Raw genomic sequence first — 13,958 nt, forward strand, 5'->3', positions numbered from 1 at the left:
TTTTTTTTGGTTGCAGCCATCATTGTTGTTTGGCGGGCCCGGGCTGGGGATTTGAACCCGCCACCTCAGGTGTATGTGGCTGGCACCTTAGCCGCTTGAGCCACAGACACCGAGCCTACTCTAGAGTTTTAATCCCTTTCTTTTCCCTCTCTCCCTCCCTCCTTTCTCTCCTTCCTGTAATATTTAATAAGTGCCGTGTACTAGGGGCTGGGGCCGCCATGGCAAATACAAATAGCAGCCTCCTGTCCACTTGGAGCTTACAGTCTAGGGGGAAGATGTATCTCCCATGATTATGCTAAGAATGTAAAATTATAATTGTCATAAGTGCTGTGGTAGGCAGGCATGTGGTGCCCTGCGGGTACGTGATAGAGGGATTTGAGCAACATCTTCCACAAGGCAGTGAGTCCTGATGGAGCACTTCCTCTCAAGCAGAACTTTTGACATCCTGCAGGAGCCTGCTCCATTCTAAGATGGGCCTCAATGTTAGAAATGTTTTCCTTATAGTAAAAGTCTTCCACACTCTAGTTTGCACAATCCTGGCTGTCGTGTCTGAATCCACATGAAACAAATCAAGTCCTTTTTATGTCCCAGACCTTCACAATAGATAAAAATCTCTGCTTTCTAGGTTTTTTTTTCTTTCCAAGGCTGTGGGATGCAGCATTCACTTGACCTTCTTTGGAAGCACTTCCCTTTTTTCCTTTATTTTAAAAATGTCTGTAAATATTCTGGTGCTCACCACGAGCTGCAGGGATGGCATGGTAAGCTCCGAGGAGCGTAGCTCGGAGTCCACAAATGACCATCCTTGTCCTGTTATACTCCACACTTCTGAGCCCCCAACGTACCTGCTTTGTGGACAACTGTGTCACGCGCTGACTCACTCGCACTGAGCTCATGGTTAAGTGAAACCCCAGGGTTTTGATTTGGGGGGGTCCCTTTATTAATTCAGTCTGTTTACCAGTCCTTTTTTGCATACCTACTACGTATCAGACACACGTGGTGAACTTCTGTGGCTGTATTTTTGATCTTATGTGCTAGATTCATTTATCCACATTATATTTCATTTTGGATCCTGATTCCTATATCCACTAGACTGTTAGGAACTTGGAGTTAAAAGCCATATTTTTTTTCAGCTTTGTATCCTCAGGGCCTATAGAGCTCGGCATATAGTACATAAATAAAATTTAATGACTATTTTATATATACAGGATATAGACATACACATATGCACACGCATTCTTTTCCAAGTAATTGAAAATTTTTCGAGGGCAGGACCCTAGCGATTTCCTTTGTGATATCAATAACCTCAGTCCTTTAACCAGCACTAATCAATTAGATTGGTTAACTATCTGATAGTTTATTTGCATTATCAGCCAGTGTAAAGTTCTCCGGTGTGTCAATGAAAATCATGCAAGATGTGATTTAATAATTGCCTTGCTAAAATCTAGACGTGGGGTGTCTCCAGCAGCCTTCTAATCTGCCGATCTATCATATCTATCAGAAGGAAACGAGGTTAGTCTGTCTCCACCCATTCTACAAATCACCACTTCCTTTCCTCTGTTGACAATCTTTTTTTAATATTCACTAACAAGTCAAGAATTCATGAGCTTCACTGCTTTTAGTTGGAGAGGCACAAAGTATTTTTCTGTGTGGTTAAAAATTTGTCTCAACTGGTGTGCAGTGGCTGCAGATAGCAGCCTCCTGGGTAGTGTATGCAGCCTGTTGCTTGTATAGGTTGCTCTGAGGGACCTTGGAGACATTCCTTTCCAGTACATGTTCATGTGTTAGACCTTGTGCTGTCCCCAATCTAGGCTCCAGACAGGTATGCGTGGTGCCTTTGGAAAGCCCCAGGGCACTGTGGCCAGGGTTCACGTTGGCCAAGTCATCATGCCCATCTGCACCAAACTACAGAACAAGGAGCATGTGATTGAGGCCTTTCGCAGGGCCAAGTTCAAGTTTCCTGGCCGTCGGAAGATTCACATCTCCAAGAAATGGGGTTGTACCAAGTTTAACTCAGATGAATTTGAAGACATGGTGGCTGAGAAGCAGCTCATCCCAGATGGTTGTGGGGTCAAATACATCCCCAATCGTGGCCCCCTGGACAAGTGGCGGGCCCTGCACTCGTGAGGACTTAACATTGTTGCCTATCAATTGCGCCTACCAATAATAAATCCTACTTCTTGTCCAAAAAAAAAAAAATGTATCTTAAAACAATGTCTTCATTAGAAACACATTTCTTCTATTTGTTTGAGTAGTGTGTTCTAGCCTGTGAGTTAGTTATCTGTATTTTCAACCCGAGCAACACCACGGCAGCTCCTCCGTGGGTCTCTGGATCTCCATGCAGTACATGTACATTTTCATTTGGGGGGAAGTGTATTTCTCCTCTTTTCCTGGTAGGTCTGAGGTCTGTGTTCACTAACATAACATGATTTGATCAGTAGATTAATATTTTAGTATAACAGTTTACAAACCATAGTCCAGGGACCTCTGATAATTTGCCAGTTTCTTCTAAGTACCTGGGGCTAGTTCCCATAAGAGTTATCATTTGTAATATAGTAATAAGTATTTGGTTAGGTTGGTCATGTATAAATATATTTTTAAATAAAAATTAAACTTTGCAGTTTTTTTTTGGCTGGGGCTGGGTTTGAACCCACCACCTCCGGCATATGGGGCTGGCGCACTACTCCTTTGAGCCACAGGCCCCGCCCTACCTCTTCTTTTGGATAGGTACCATTCACTATTAATTCCAGTGAGGGGACTTTCTTTTATTTTTAGTAATGTCCTGTCACATTCTGTCTGGCCCTCAGTCTGTTCACTTACAAAATGAGGAGTTTGGACGAGATGATCCCTAATCTATGATCAAGATTAGGATCATAGGAATTACGTGATTCTAATGAGGAGGAAAGTCTCATTTAAAATAACTTTAAAATTAAATCACATGCAGAAGTGCCTGTAAAACTGGTGAAATCTGAGTGTGAAGGTTGGACCACATCAATGTCAGGTTCATGGTTGTGATTCTGTACTATAGTGTTACAGAAGGGTATATGGGATCTCTATATTTTTTAACAATAGTTTGTGAATCTAAAACTGTCTCAAAATAAAAAGCTTTAAAACATTAGAGCATTAAAACTGGACTTCGGAGGTGTGGGCCTTGCTTGACCACACACTAGCTTCAAGAAGCTATCTAACCTCCCTGAAATTCACTTTTCTTGTCCTCTGTAAAGCGGGCATATTAACTCCTCCTGCTTGATGTTGCCAAGATTATAAGACACAGTGTGTTAGACATCTCACAAGGTCACATACTCCATGGTGGGGACTCAGGAAATGTCAGCTACCTTCCTCTGTGCCCCTTCTCCTCGTTCGAAAAGAAACAAGCAAACAGGGCAGTGCCTGTGGCTCAAAGGAGTAGGGTGCCGGCCCCATATGCCAGAGGTAGCGGGTTCAAACCCAGCCCTGGTCAAAAACTGCAAAAAAAAAAAAAAAAAGAAAGAAAGAAACAAGCAAACAGGCTCCCTGCAGCTGTGCTGGAAAAGGTTCCCTCGGACTGAAGCTAGAGACAGCACGATGAGCCCCACAGCAGCGTAGCGAGTAATGCTGTTACATAACTTAATCCCCAGGCAGATCAGTTAACAGGGCTTGGCGAAGTTTACCGATGAAATAAAAAAATAAAGCGTCCTCCAAACCCGGCCTGAGTCAGGGAGTCGTGGGGACCCAGCAGCCAGCGTCAGAATCTTCGAATGACTCCATGGGACTTGGAGCTTCAGTGTCTCAGCTGACTCAGATTTGTTATAAATCTGTGTAAGTGGAAAAAAACAAAAGCGATTTCTTTCTGGCTTGCCCCCTGAAAAACTGTCCCCAAGGGGCCTAGAGAATTTTTCCTTCCCTTGCAAAATCCTTAATTATGTCTCCTGAATATGAGTTTTCCATGCAGCTGCACGGATGAGGAAATCGGGAGAGACTAAAGAGAACAGTGTTTTCCTAGACATTTCTTGCTCCGGAGAATGTGATTGTTGAACAAATGGCCAAGATGTGTCTCTCACATGTCTCCTAAAATGCTTCGAGTTCCCCGGGGCTCCTTCCTCACCCCTGAACGTTTTAATCAAGGGTTCGGCCTGAAACACAGAAGGCAAACTTACCAAATTTTCAAATGATACTGAGGTGAAAGGGAGTGGGGGACAGAATTACAATTTTAAAATGACTTTGGCAGGCTTTGGGACGCTGGGCTGATGACAGTAAGCTGTAATTTAACAGGCAGACTGTTAAAGTCAAAAGCTGAAGAGCAGATTAGGAGAGGCTTCGATTAGCCAGAGTTTATATGACAAAGTTTACAGGGACTTTATTTGATGACAAGCAAGATAGGCACTGACAGTGTGGTGTGGTTCTATTAAAAAACAGGTTAGAGATCAGAAGAAGGAAAGCGTCTTTCTGCTTTATGTAATTTACACTAGTCAGACAATACCCAGCATATGGTATTCAGTTGTAGGGGCCAAGTTTATGAAAGATATTGATAAATCAGAATGGATCGCTGATGGAAGGAAGGAGAGGGGAGAGCCAAATTTAGAAGATCCAAAAGATAAGTTTGTTTAAAGAATGGCTGAAGGAAAAGAAGGATATTCTGCTGATTGCTGTTTTTTTAGAGTTACCATATGGAAAAGGAGTAAACTTGTCTAGTTTGCTCTGAAAGGGAGAAATGAGATTAATGAGAGAGAGAGTTCGTGGAAACAGATTTTGGCTCGCTGGAAGGAAAATTTAGAGCAGTTCAGTGACGGAAAGAACTATTTCATTAAATTGTGAGCTTCCTGTCACTGGAAATATTCAAGCCAGGGCTGAACAAATGTTTCCCTGGGATTCTAAAGGGTCCCAACCTTGAACTAGAACTTTGGATAGGTGACCTTTAAGATCACTTACAAGTCTCATAGTCTATGATTTAAGTAAGCACGAATGCCAAGGCTGCTTATGACGCGCCAGACCCAAACTTTCAACTCTTGGCTCTGATACTGACCAGCTGTGACCTTCAGCTAAGAAATTAACCATTTCTTGCTCTGGTTTCCTCAACCATGGAATGTGGGAACTGAATCTACTGATGTCTAAGTTGCTTCCCAGCACACCAGTCTTCTCAACCATCCTCAGGATTAAAACACACTGGAAACAGAGTTGGCGCTGATACCTGCCTTTTTTTTTTTTTTTAATCTGCTAGTAAGGAGAAGGCTTAAAAACTGAAAAGTATTGTTATTCTGGGGGCCACTGAACTAAACTCAATCTGCCCGCTGGCAGGAGAGCTGGTGATTGTGAACCTGGGATTTGTTCCCATGAGATCTGTGGCAGGAAGTTGATCCAGTACACGATAATCTGAATCGCCTCAGACACCTGTCCACTCTGGCTCAGTTCAGCAACACCTTTGCAAACGACGTGGAAGAAATGAAGATCGTGTTACCATCGCAGTCTAGCTCTCTCTTTCACAAAGCAAACCTTTGTTCTTTATTTGCTTAACGATCTGGCAGTTGCTATTAAGCTTCAGTTAAGAACAAATATTCATAGAACAGCTTACATGTGGCAAATCTGTTCTAAAAACAGTGTATAAAGCTAATTTATTTGATCAGTTTATAAACTGATCAAATTTTAGATTAGATCCTTTTCCCCTATGGAAAGGGAGTAGTTAAAATCAACTTAAAGCGTTTTTTTAATGGTAAAAAATCCCAAATTCAGATCTATGCTCTTACTTTCTGAGGCTTTGTTGTTCAATGACTATAATTTCTTTTGTGGTTTGATCACTAATACTTTTTTTCTCTGCTTATATTAAGGCGTCTCACTTCTACTATGATTCTCTTCTACCCTCCCTTATTTCTTCTTTGATTTCTCTTTGATGCTTACATCGTCTCCAAGTCTCATTTCTTCAGTTGTTTTTTTATTTTTTGTCAAAAATCTTTGAAAATGCATTTGTCTGTGGGAATGTCATCATTTGCTTTGACAGAGATACATAAGGTAATGAGAGAATTTCAAACACTTTCTTCTGAGGTTGGTAGGGAGAAGAAATAAATAAATGTATGTTTCTTGTAAGGACATGAAGAATTTAAAACTTGAGTCCCTGGCTTGAGGGTCTGGCCATACTCAACTCCATCTAAATGAAGTACCATATTTTTTTCCGTCTCTTTGTCTTCTTAGGATGGAAATAAAAACAGCTGTTAAAAATAAGAGCACATGAGTCAGTCTCGAATCCCAATGTCGTAATTATAGTTTTCATCTCAGTTGGTAAAGTTGTCCCAGTTCACTGAGCCCCATATCACAATCCCCTTGTGGGGAGAACACTACCGATGGTGTTGTCAATTTTATAGCAAGACCTTAATTTTTGTTTTCCAAACCTCTAACATTAAACATTAAATCAGTTGCCAAGCCAAGAAAAATAACAAGGGAAAAATACTTCAATTTAAAAACTTGATTCTTGGGGTGTGCCCTTTTTCTGATTTAGATTCTGACCAGCTCTCTTCACGGGTATTAAGAAATGTCAGTTTTCCTTCTACATTTTTTGACAGTGGAGATTCCGGGCTTCATCGGATCCTCACTGTGAAGAATTGTGCTTAAACTCAAGACGCTATACCTTGAATTGTATTTTCAAAGTATAGAAGCTATGCCTTGAATTGTATTTTCTGTTTTCCAAGTTCTTAAGGCTAATGAACTAGTCAGCCAATCTCGAGTCATCCACAATCTGTTAATTGTCATCTTTCAGAGCAGATTGATCTTTTAATTCTGCCGAGTACTCTCATTTAGTCCTTGACTGAAAGAGTCCTGCCGCCTAAAGCTGTGATGGTGGCGCCTCCCTGCACCAGGCCCCTGAGAATCAGCTGTTGTCAAGGACTGATCTAACATTGCTCTCTAAAGGCAGTTTCTGTGCTGTCCTTCAGAGAGCTGCGTGCCCGACGGAGGGAGGGGCAGGACACTTGGCCCTTCACTCACTTGACTTTGCCCACTTTATTTCCCCTCGATTTCTCTATTGCTTGATTAGATTATTTCTACAGTTCATTTCCCCTCTAAGATTTATATAATTCTGTTACCACTGTGTCTTCCAAGAGCTAATTTGTGTGTTAGAAATGAAGACAGAGCATGCATCGTGTGATACGTGGGATTCTGAGAAGGCCATTTAGCCCCAACCCCTGAAATCCCACCAGTAGATTTTCATTCCTTGCCAAGATATTACCTCTCAGATGTGACACCTTTTAAAATCCAGTGTGTTTGGAAGCATAAGCCCGTAAAACTAGTCTGAGGTGGTGTAACGTGTAGTGGTTAGCAGCAGGCTCTGAAGTCCGAATTCCTAAATTCACATCCTGGCTCTGCCATTCACTAGCTCTGTGACAATTCGTTCATCTTTCTGGGCTTCCTCTCCTCATCTGCAAAATGGGGATGATGATAATACCCCCCTCCGAAGGTGTCGTGAGGTTTCAATGAACTAGGTAAAGGCAAGTAGGGGCGTGCAGCCTGCAGCCTGCAGCCTGCCACATGCCGGTCAGAGGGGAACTTTTTTGCTTACCTGTTTTGGCAGATACAATGAAAATTATGGACAGACCTTTTTTCTTCCTGCTCATCAGCTTTCTTTAGTGTTTGTGTATAATGTGGGGCCCAAGATAACTCCTCTTCCAATGTGGCACAGAGACAGCTCCAGTAGATGAACAGTGTCCTGCCATGAGTGTTTGTGACTGTTGGCTTTCATTCACATACGTTTGCATATTACATTGATGTCCTTTCGATAGAAAGCTGATACAAGTCGCAAAGAAATTAGGGTTTTGTCTGAGAAACGGGGTGGTGACACTTTGAACACACAAGGTGCTGTTAAGGGGCAGTTTGCCTTTGTGAGGCGCTGGACTTGGGACCAGAAAGTCACCGGTGTTGGGGCTAGGGAGGGAAGGATTCCTAAAGAAAGGAAGGAGGTGGACCTGCTTCTAGTCCCGACCAGTATGCTCAGTAAGTGGCAGATTAATCAGCTAGGGTGGCAAACCGGTAATAAGGTGCACACCTGCAAAAGAACATGGAATTCAGGCCTCGCTTAACGTTCTCTGTGCCTCATCACCCCATGCCTTGTGATACTCAGGTAGGTAATACCAGGTGTCTGAAACATTGCAGTTGAAGAACCTTGGGAAAATGTGAAACGGAATGTTTTACTTTGCTAAATGCCCCTTCCTTTTGCCTTTAGATTACAAGAAGCAGACGACATTTGAAGCCCAAGCCTTTCTGGAAGCTGTGCAGTTCTTCCGACAGGAGAAGGGTCACTATGGCTCCTGGGACATGCTCACTGGGGGTGAAATCCAGGTAACACAGGGCTCAGAATCTTGGAAACTCTCTCTGTCTGAGTTGTGGGAAGTCAGGGTCATTTTAACCGATCAAATAAAATGTTGCAAAAATGGAAGAGGTGGTTCCAAAGGCCCGTTCCTCTCATCGTCTAGAGTAATGATATTCAACCAGCATGCTGTGAGAGGATCTTAGGTGTGCCTCAAACGTTTTAAAAAGATCATTGATTAAATTATCTGTGAAAGAAATTCCAAGCACAGGAAGTATATTCTTTTTTTTTTTTTTTTTTGAGACGGAGCCTCAAGCTATCCCCCTGGGTAGAGTGCCATGGCATCACGCTCACAGCATCCTCCAACTTCTGGGCTCAAGCGAGTCTCCTGCCTCAGCCTCCCAAGTAGCTGAGACTACAAGCGCCTGCCACAGCGCCTGGCCATTTTTTTTTGGTTGCAGCCATCATTGTTGTTTGGCGGGCCCGGGCTAGGGATTCGAACCCGCCACCTTAGGTGTATGTGGCTGGCGCCTTAGCCACTTGAGCCACAGGCGCCGAGCCAGGAAGTATATTCTTTATTTCACTCTTTTTTTGTTTGATCAACATAATGTAAGTGGGCTGTGGAAGTTTAACTTTAAGTTCAAGTGTGCCGTGAAATTAAAAAAGAAAAGGTTGAAAAACACTGGCCTAGAGGGATTGGTCACTAAGCTGTTAGGCACCCACTACACAGACCAGCAAACTGGGCATTGACTAGGGCAGCCAAAAACCACTGCGACAACAGGGCCACTTCTACTGCTTTTATGTAAAAAGAACTATTCTTTCAAATGACTTCTGCTTCCAGACTAGAAGCAAGAGTGAGTTGGGAGGCATAGCGCAAGGCCTGTGGCAGGGCTTTGGGGTCAGCTGACGTGGACTTAAATCTTGCCTAGTTATTTAAGCTCTTTTAGTCTCAGATTGCTCCCCAGAAAAAAATAACATGTACCTTGCAAGATTATGAAAATAAAATGCGATGCAATTGGACAAGCATTGGCACACAGCTGCCTTTATCTCCTGAATGATATGTAAATGAAGTCAGGGGTAGAAACAAATTTTAAAAGCATTAGACTGTTCTCTGTGTGTTTCATTTAACTTTTAGTTTTCTGTCCTCTGCAGTACAATTTCCCATTATCCTGATTAAATGCCAGTCATAGCCTAATTGTTCCCAGGGACAATGTTACAAGTCTCTATGGGAAACTGTGTTTTTTGATGTGACCCCAGCCTCCACAGTGACACCCGCCACATGACTGATTCAGCAGAGAAGATCAGGGTGGGTTTGGACCTTATTTAATTAGAGGAACACAGTGTCCAGGAATGCTATTTTTTTTTTTTTTTTTTTGGTTCCATCTCCAGGGTACCTCTTTGGGGAGCTGGGAAAATTTGGAATTCCTTTGTTAAAGAATAATATTCGGAAGATGCCAGATGGTGCCTTGTCTCTGCATGGTCATTAAACATTTAAAGCCAAAAACATTTTCTCATGATGATGGAGCTGTTCTTTATTGTTTTACCATATGAACCATATGTTTACCATCAGAATCATGTCCTTTTATTGGCAGATTCTAAACCCATTTTTTCCCAGCCTGAGACTTCTTCCAAAACTGTAACCAATTCTTAGTTTCTATTATTTTGGGAAAGCACATTCATTTTATAGATCGGAGAGGACTTAACAGTTCATTGTACTTATGCCAAAAAGAAAAACAAAAGCATAAGCAGAGGAAGCTGAAGCATTTGACACTGATGGGCCTGCCACATAACCCAACGTATTTCCCGTATAGATCAGTATTAAAATGCCTTTATAATGTTCAAATTCTACTTCTATCTGTTTGCTTTGCCAGTCTTAGGAGGTGGGTAGGGTAGTTTGATTATTTCCATTTTGTAAAAGAGAAAACTAAGGGAGCCATATGACCGTTAGTGACCTGCCCAGTTTTATTCATTTAACAACTATTTATCCAATGCCCACCATACGCCAGGCACTTTGCTCGGCACTAATGATCCAGAGATGGACCAGACAGAATGGGCTGGGCCCTGCCCTCTGGAGAATGCTGATTGTTTCAGGGTCACATGCTCAGTGGACATATGGGAAAGGAAATGATGACTTCTGTCTCCCAGCCCAGTGAAAAATCAACACCAACCATGAAAATATACTAAGTTGGTGGTGGGTCACACCTATAATCCTAGCACTCTGGGAGACCAAGATGAGTGGATTGCTTGAACTCAGGAGTTCCAGACCAGTCTAAGCAAGGGTGAGACCCTGACTCTACTAAAAATAGAAACATTAGCCAGGTATAGAGATTGGCACCTATAGTTCCAGCTACTCAGGAGGCTGAGGCAAGAGGATGTCTTGAGCTCAAGGGTTTGAGGTCGCTGTGAGCTATGATGCCACAGCACTCCATTGAGAGTGACAAAGTGAGAAGAAAGATGGACAAACACTGGCATTTTCAAGTATCCCAAGGAGGAGTTTTGCTCCCCCAGGAATCTGAGAATCCTTGGTGAAATCTCAGACTGAAAAATGTAAGTGCTGTATTATTTGTCTAGCACCCTCCAGGTGAGACAAAGAATGTTCAGAAAGCACACAAAGCTGGTCTATGACAGAAATGCATTTTGAGCTAGTTGGAAGAGGCTGGTATAAGGAAATGGCTTCCAAAACTTCCCTGTATGGGACCCAGTGAGGATGAAGGTTCATTGTAACTTTTAATACATGGAACTTAACAGTAAAGTAGTGTCTACTCGGAGACTCAGAAAAAAGAGACCGGGCCCGGAAAGCCTACCAGCTAGTTAAAGAAAATGACATGGCATAACTGAGTTTGAGAAAACAACATCTTTGGTTTAAAGCACTGGCTTTGTTTGCATTTTTTCTTCCTGTCCGCAACAAACTTAATCCTGACACTGTCCTATCCCTCTCTATCCTAGGGGCCTGGGTTCAGAAGAGTTTTACCCTCATTATAGTACTATATTCTTCTTCTTTTTTTTTTTTTGCTGTTTTTGGCTGGGGCTGGGTTTGAACCCACCACCTCCGGCATATGGGGCCAGCGCCCTACTCCTTTGAGCCACAGGCACAACCTATAGTACTATCTTCTTAGTAATGACTCACATAGCAAGTATGGCTGGCCCTCATGACGATGTTTATTTTAGGCAAGTGTCCAGGCAAAGCAAATATCTCAGAATAACTAGCCTGACAGACTGGTAAGGTGAAGAAGATATTTATATACCAGTAACAACATCAACATATTTTCTACTTGTCAATATAAACATATCAAATGAACTCGTGAGGGAAGGTGCTTTGCAAAATGGAAAGTACCTACGGTTACTTGGCCTATGAACCTCCATAGTTGACCACTTTCCAACACTGACCACCTCCTTGAGTTGACCTAATTGTCATAGACCCAACATACACTACATGTACCTATCAGTATAGCAGGCTTAGTTCCTTAGGTTGACCACCCCCATATGTTGATGAGGTCTCTCGGGTGGTCAACTTACAGAGGTTCTACTGCATTTGTTATTCATCTTTAAATTAGCCCAATAGATGAGAGAACAGCTCATAATTCCCACATAGTAGAGTGCTTTCAAGACATGCAAACCACTCACACATTTTAGGCCCTGTCTGTACATTCCAGAGTTGTCTTTCCTTAAACGATGTTGAGCATGATCTTCCTTGAATGGATTCTTCCCTGCACAGCCACTCAGTAACATGAGGGCACAGTGCCAGCAGCCTTGCAGGACAGTGGGGCCAGCGTGCCTCAGGAGGAGGGCAGGCTCTCTACAGCTCACACCACCCTCTCAGCATCAGCATCTGAAAGGAAGCTGTGTACAGCAGCCTTCAGGGGAGAGGCTGGATCTGTTAGTTTTGATCAACCTCATGATAAATTTGGTTTCTTCTGTGTGTGTTAGAATTTAAAAACCTCCACATCCCAGCAGTTACATGTATATAACACCTCCTCTCTTTTTTTTTTTTTCTTAAACAAAAGTGATATTTTTAGGTCCCTTATGGTAAAACTCAGTGGATCCTGTTCTGAGGGGAGGAGGTTAGGAAACTCCTTCAATATTATGATTTATCTGTTAGATTAGCTACTTTACCTAGAAGAGTTTAGGACCCTGCTCATCCCCAGCTTAAGAGAGCTGACCAAGGCCGAGGATCCCAGAGTGGGGTCTGGGCCTGTGAGAGACCTCACGAGGTCAGGGCAGGGTGGGGTGGGGCTGAAGGTTATAAGCCACGGGTGACAGTGTTGGGATGAGACACCATTGGGTTTTAGCATCCACAGGCTCTCCCTGCCCTGTGTCTAAGCCTCAGCCTCCCCCCAGCCCCATCCTTGCAACCCATTCCCACCCACCCCTGCTTCCCCCCTAGACATAGTTCCTTTTCAGTTCCCTAAGTTGTAAAATAGAACCAAATTTCTTGGAACCCTGTGTGGGAAAGGCTGAAAGAAAACTCTAAGCCCACCCAAATAGAATGTTCTTTTTCTTTGGCCTCTGTATGTAACATTCTCATCTTTTCAAACTCGTTTTCACACTTATGCTCAAATTCAAACCAAACCCTGCAAAAGGGTGAATTAGGACTATTATGATGATTCTTGAGTCAGATACTTTTCCACCCATTGATTTTAAGTTCTGGCAATAGTCTCCTTCCTTTGCGGCTCACTGTCCGCCCGCCACACTTGGAGCTGATGTGTTTCAGACAGGAGCTTATCCCATTGATCAACGTGGGGGTTGTGAATTATTAATTACCTACTGAATCTAGCTGTTAGACCTGCTCGCTTCCATGGAGTTTTGTAATTGTCAAGTTCCTCTTACTTGCCTCAGAAACTGGTGACTCCTCTCTCGACTACCCACAGAGAAAGACAAAAACAACCCCACCACTGCATGATCAGGGCTAGCGGAAATGCCATCCTCATTACAACCTTTGCCACACCAGGCAGATGGACACTGCAAACATCAGGTGCCCCTCTTGGTGCGCTGACCTGAGCGGACTTCTCTCCCAGGGGCCCACAGGCACAGCGGGACTGTGGACGGCTCGTCTACCTCCACCCTGGGAGGGTCCAGTTCAGCTGAAGCATCACACCCTGCTGTAGCAGAGCTCTGGGGAAAGATGAAATCTAGTGAGCTCATGTGTATTGCCACTAGCATGAGGCTGACCCATGACCTCAGAATAAAATCTTCCTTAATCCCCAAAGCATAATTTGAATTTTTATGAGAAGCGAGAAGGAGGAGGTCAATTATTTTGGACAAATATTATTTCAAACTCATTGAACAGATGTCTCAAGTGATTCTCGACTTTTTTGCCTGTTTTCATTCCTAAAATGAGGCTTGCCCTTTTGTAAATCCTAGTCTGCAGTGAACTATTGGAAGCTGAGCTGTGGAACCCAAAGGACCCCCCACCAAAAAAACATAGTTTTTTCAAGTGAACATAAATAGCAAAGCTTCTGCAGTTCAAGTCCAGGGGTAGCGGCTCGGCATCTGTGGCTCAAGTGGCTAAGGCACCAGCCACATACACCTAAGGTGGCGGGTTCAAATCCAGCTTGGGCCCACCAAACAACAATGACGGCTGCAACCAAAAAATAGCTGGGCATTGTGATGGGCACCTGTGGTCCCAGCTACTTGGGAGGCTGAGGCAGGAGACTCGCTTGAGCCCAGGAGTTGGAGGTTGCTGTGAGCTGTGATG

General features: G+C 43.3%; 1 protein-coding gene and 1 pseudogene across 1 annotated transcript in view; both read left to right on the forward strand.

Moving 5' to 3' along the window:
- The window catches only part of FAM129A (family with sequence similarity 129 member A), a 157,021-nt gene that overhangs the window by 114,662 nt on the left and 28,401 nt on the right, over positions 1-13,958 (forward strand). Inside the window, exons 6-7 of the mRNA XM_023510807.1 lie at positions 1,809-2,120; positions 8,133-8,295. Of these exons, the coding sequence (XP_023366575.1) occupies positions 1,809-2,120; positions 8,133-8,295 (475 nt within the window). The remainder of the gene's footprint in view (positions 1-1,808; positions 2,121-8,132; positions 8,296-13,958) is intronic.
- LOC111723889 lies at positions 1,645-1,759 on the forward strand (annotated as a pseudogene).

This window comes from Otolemur garnettii, unplaced genomic scaffold (genome assembly GCF_000181295.1).
Source record: "Otolemur garnettii isolate 467f Iridium unplaced genomic scaffold, OtoGar3 scaffold00016, whole genome shotgun sequence".
Classification (NCBI taxonomy): Eukaryota; Metazoa; Chordata; class Mammalia; order Primates; family Galagidae; genus Otolemur; species Otolemur garnettii.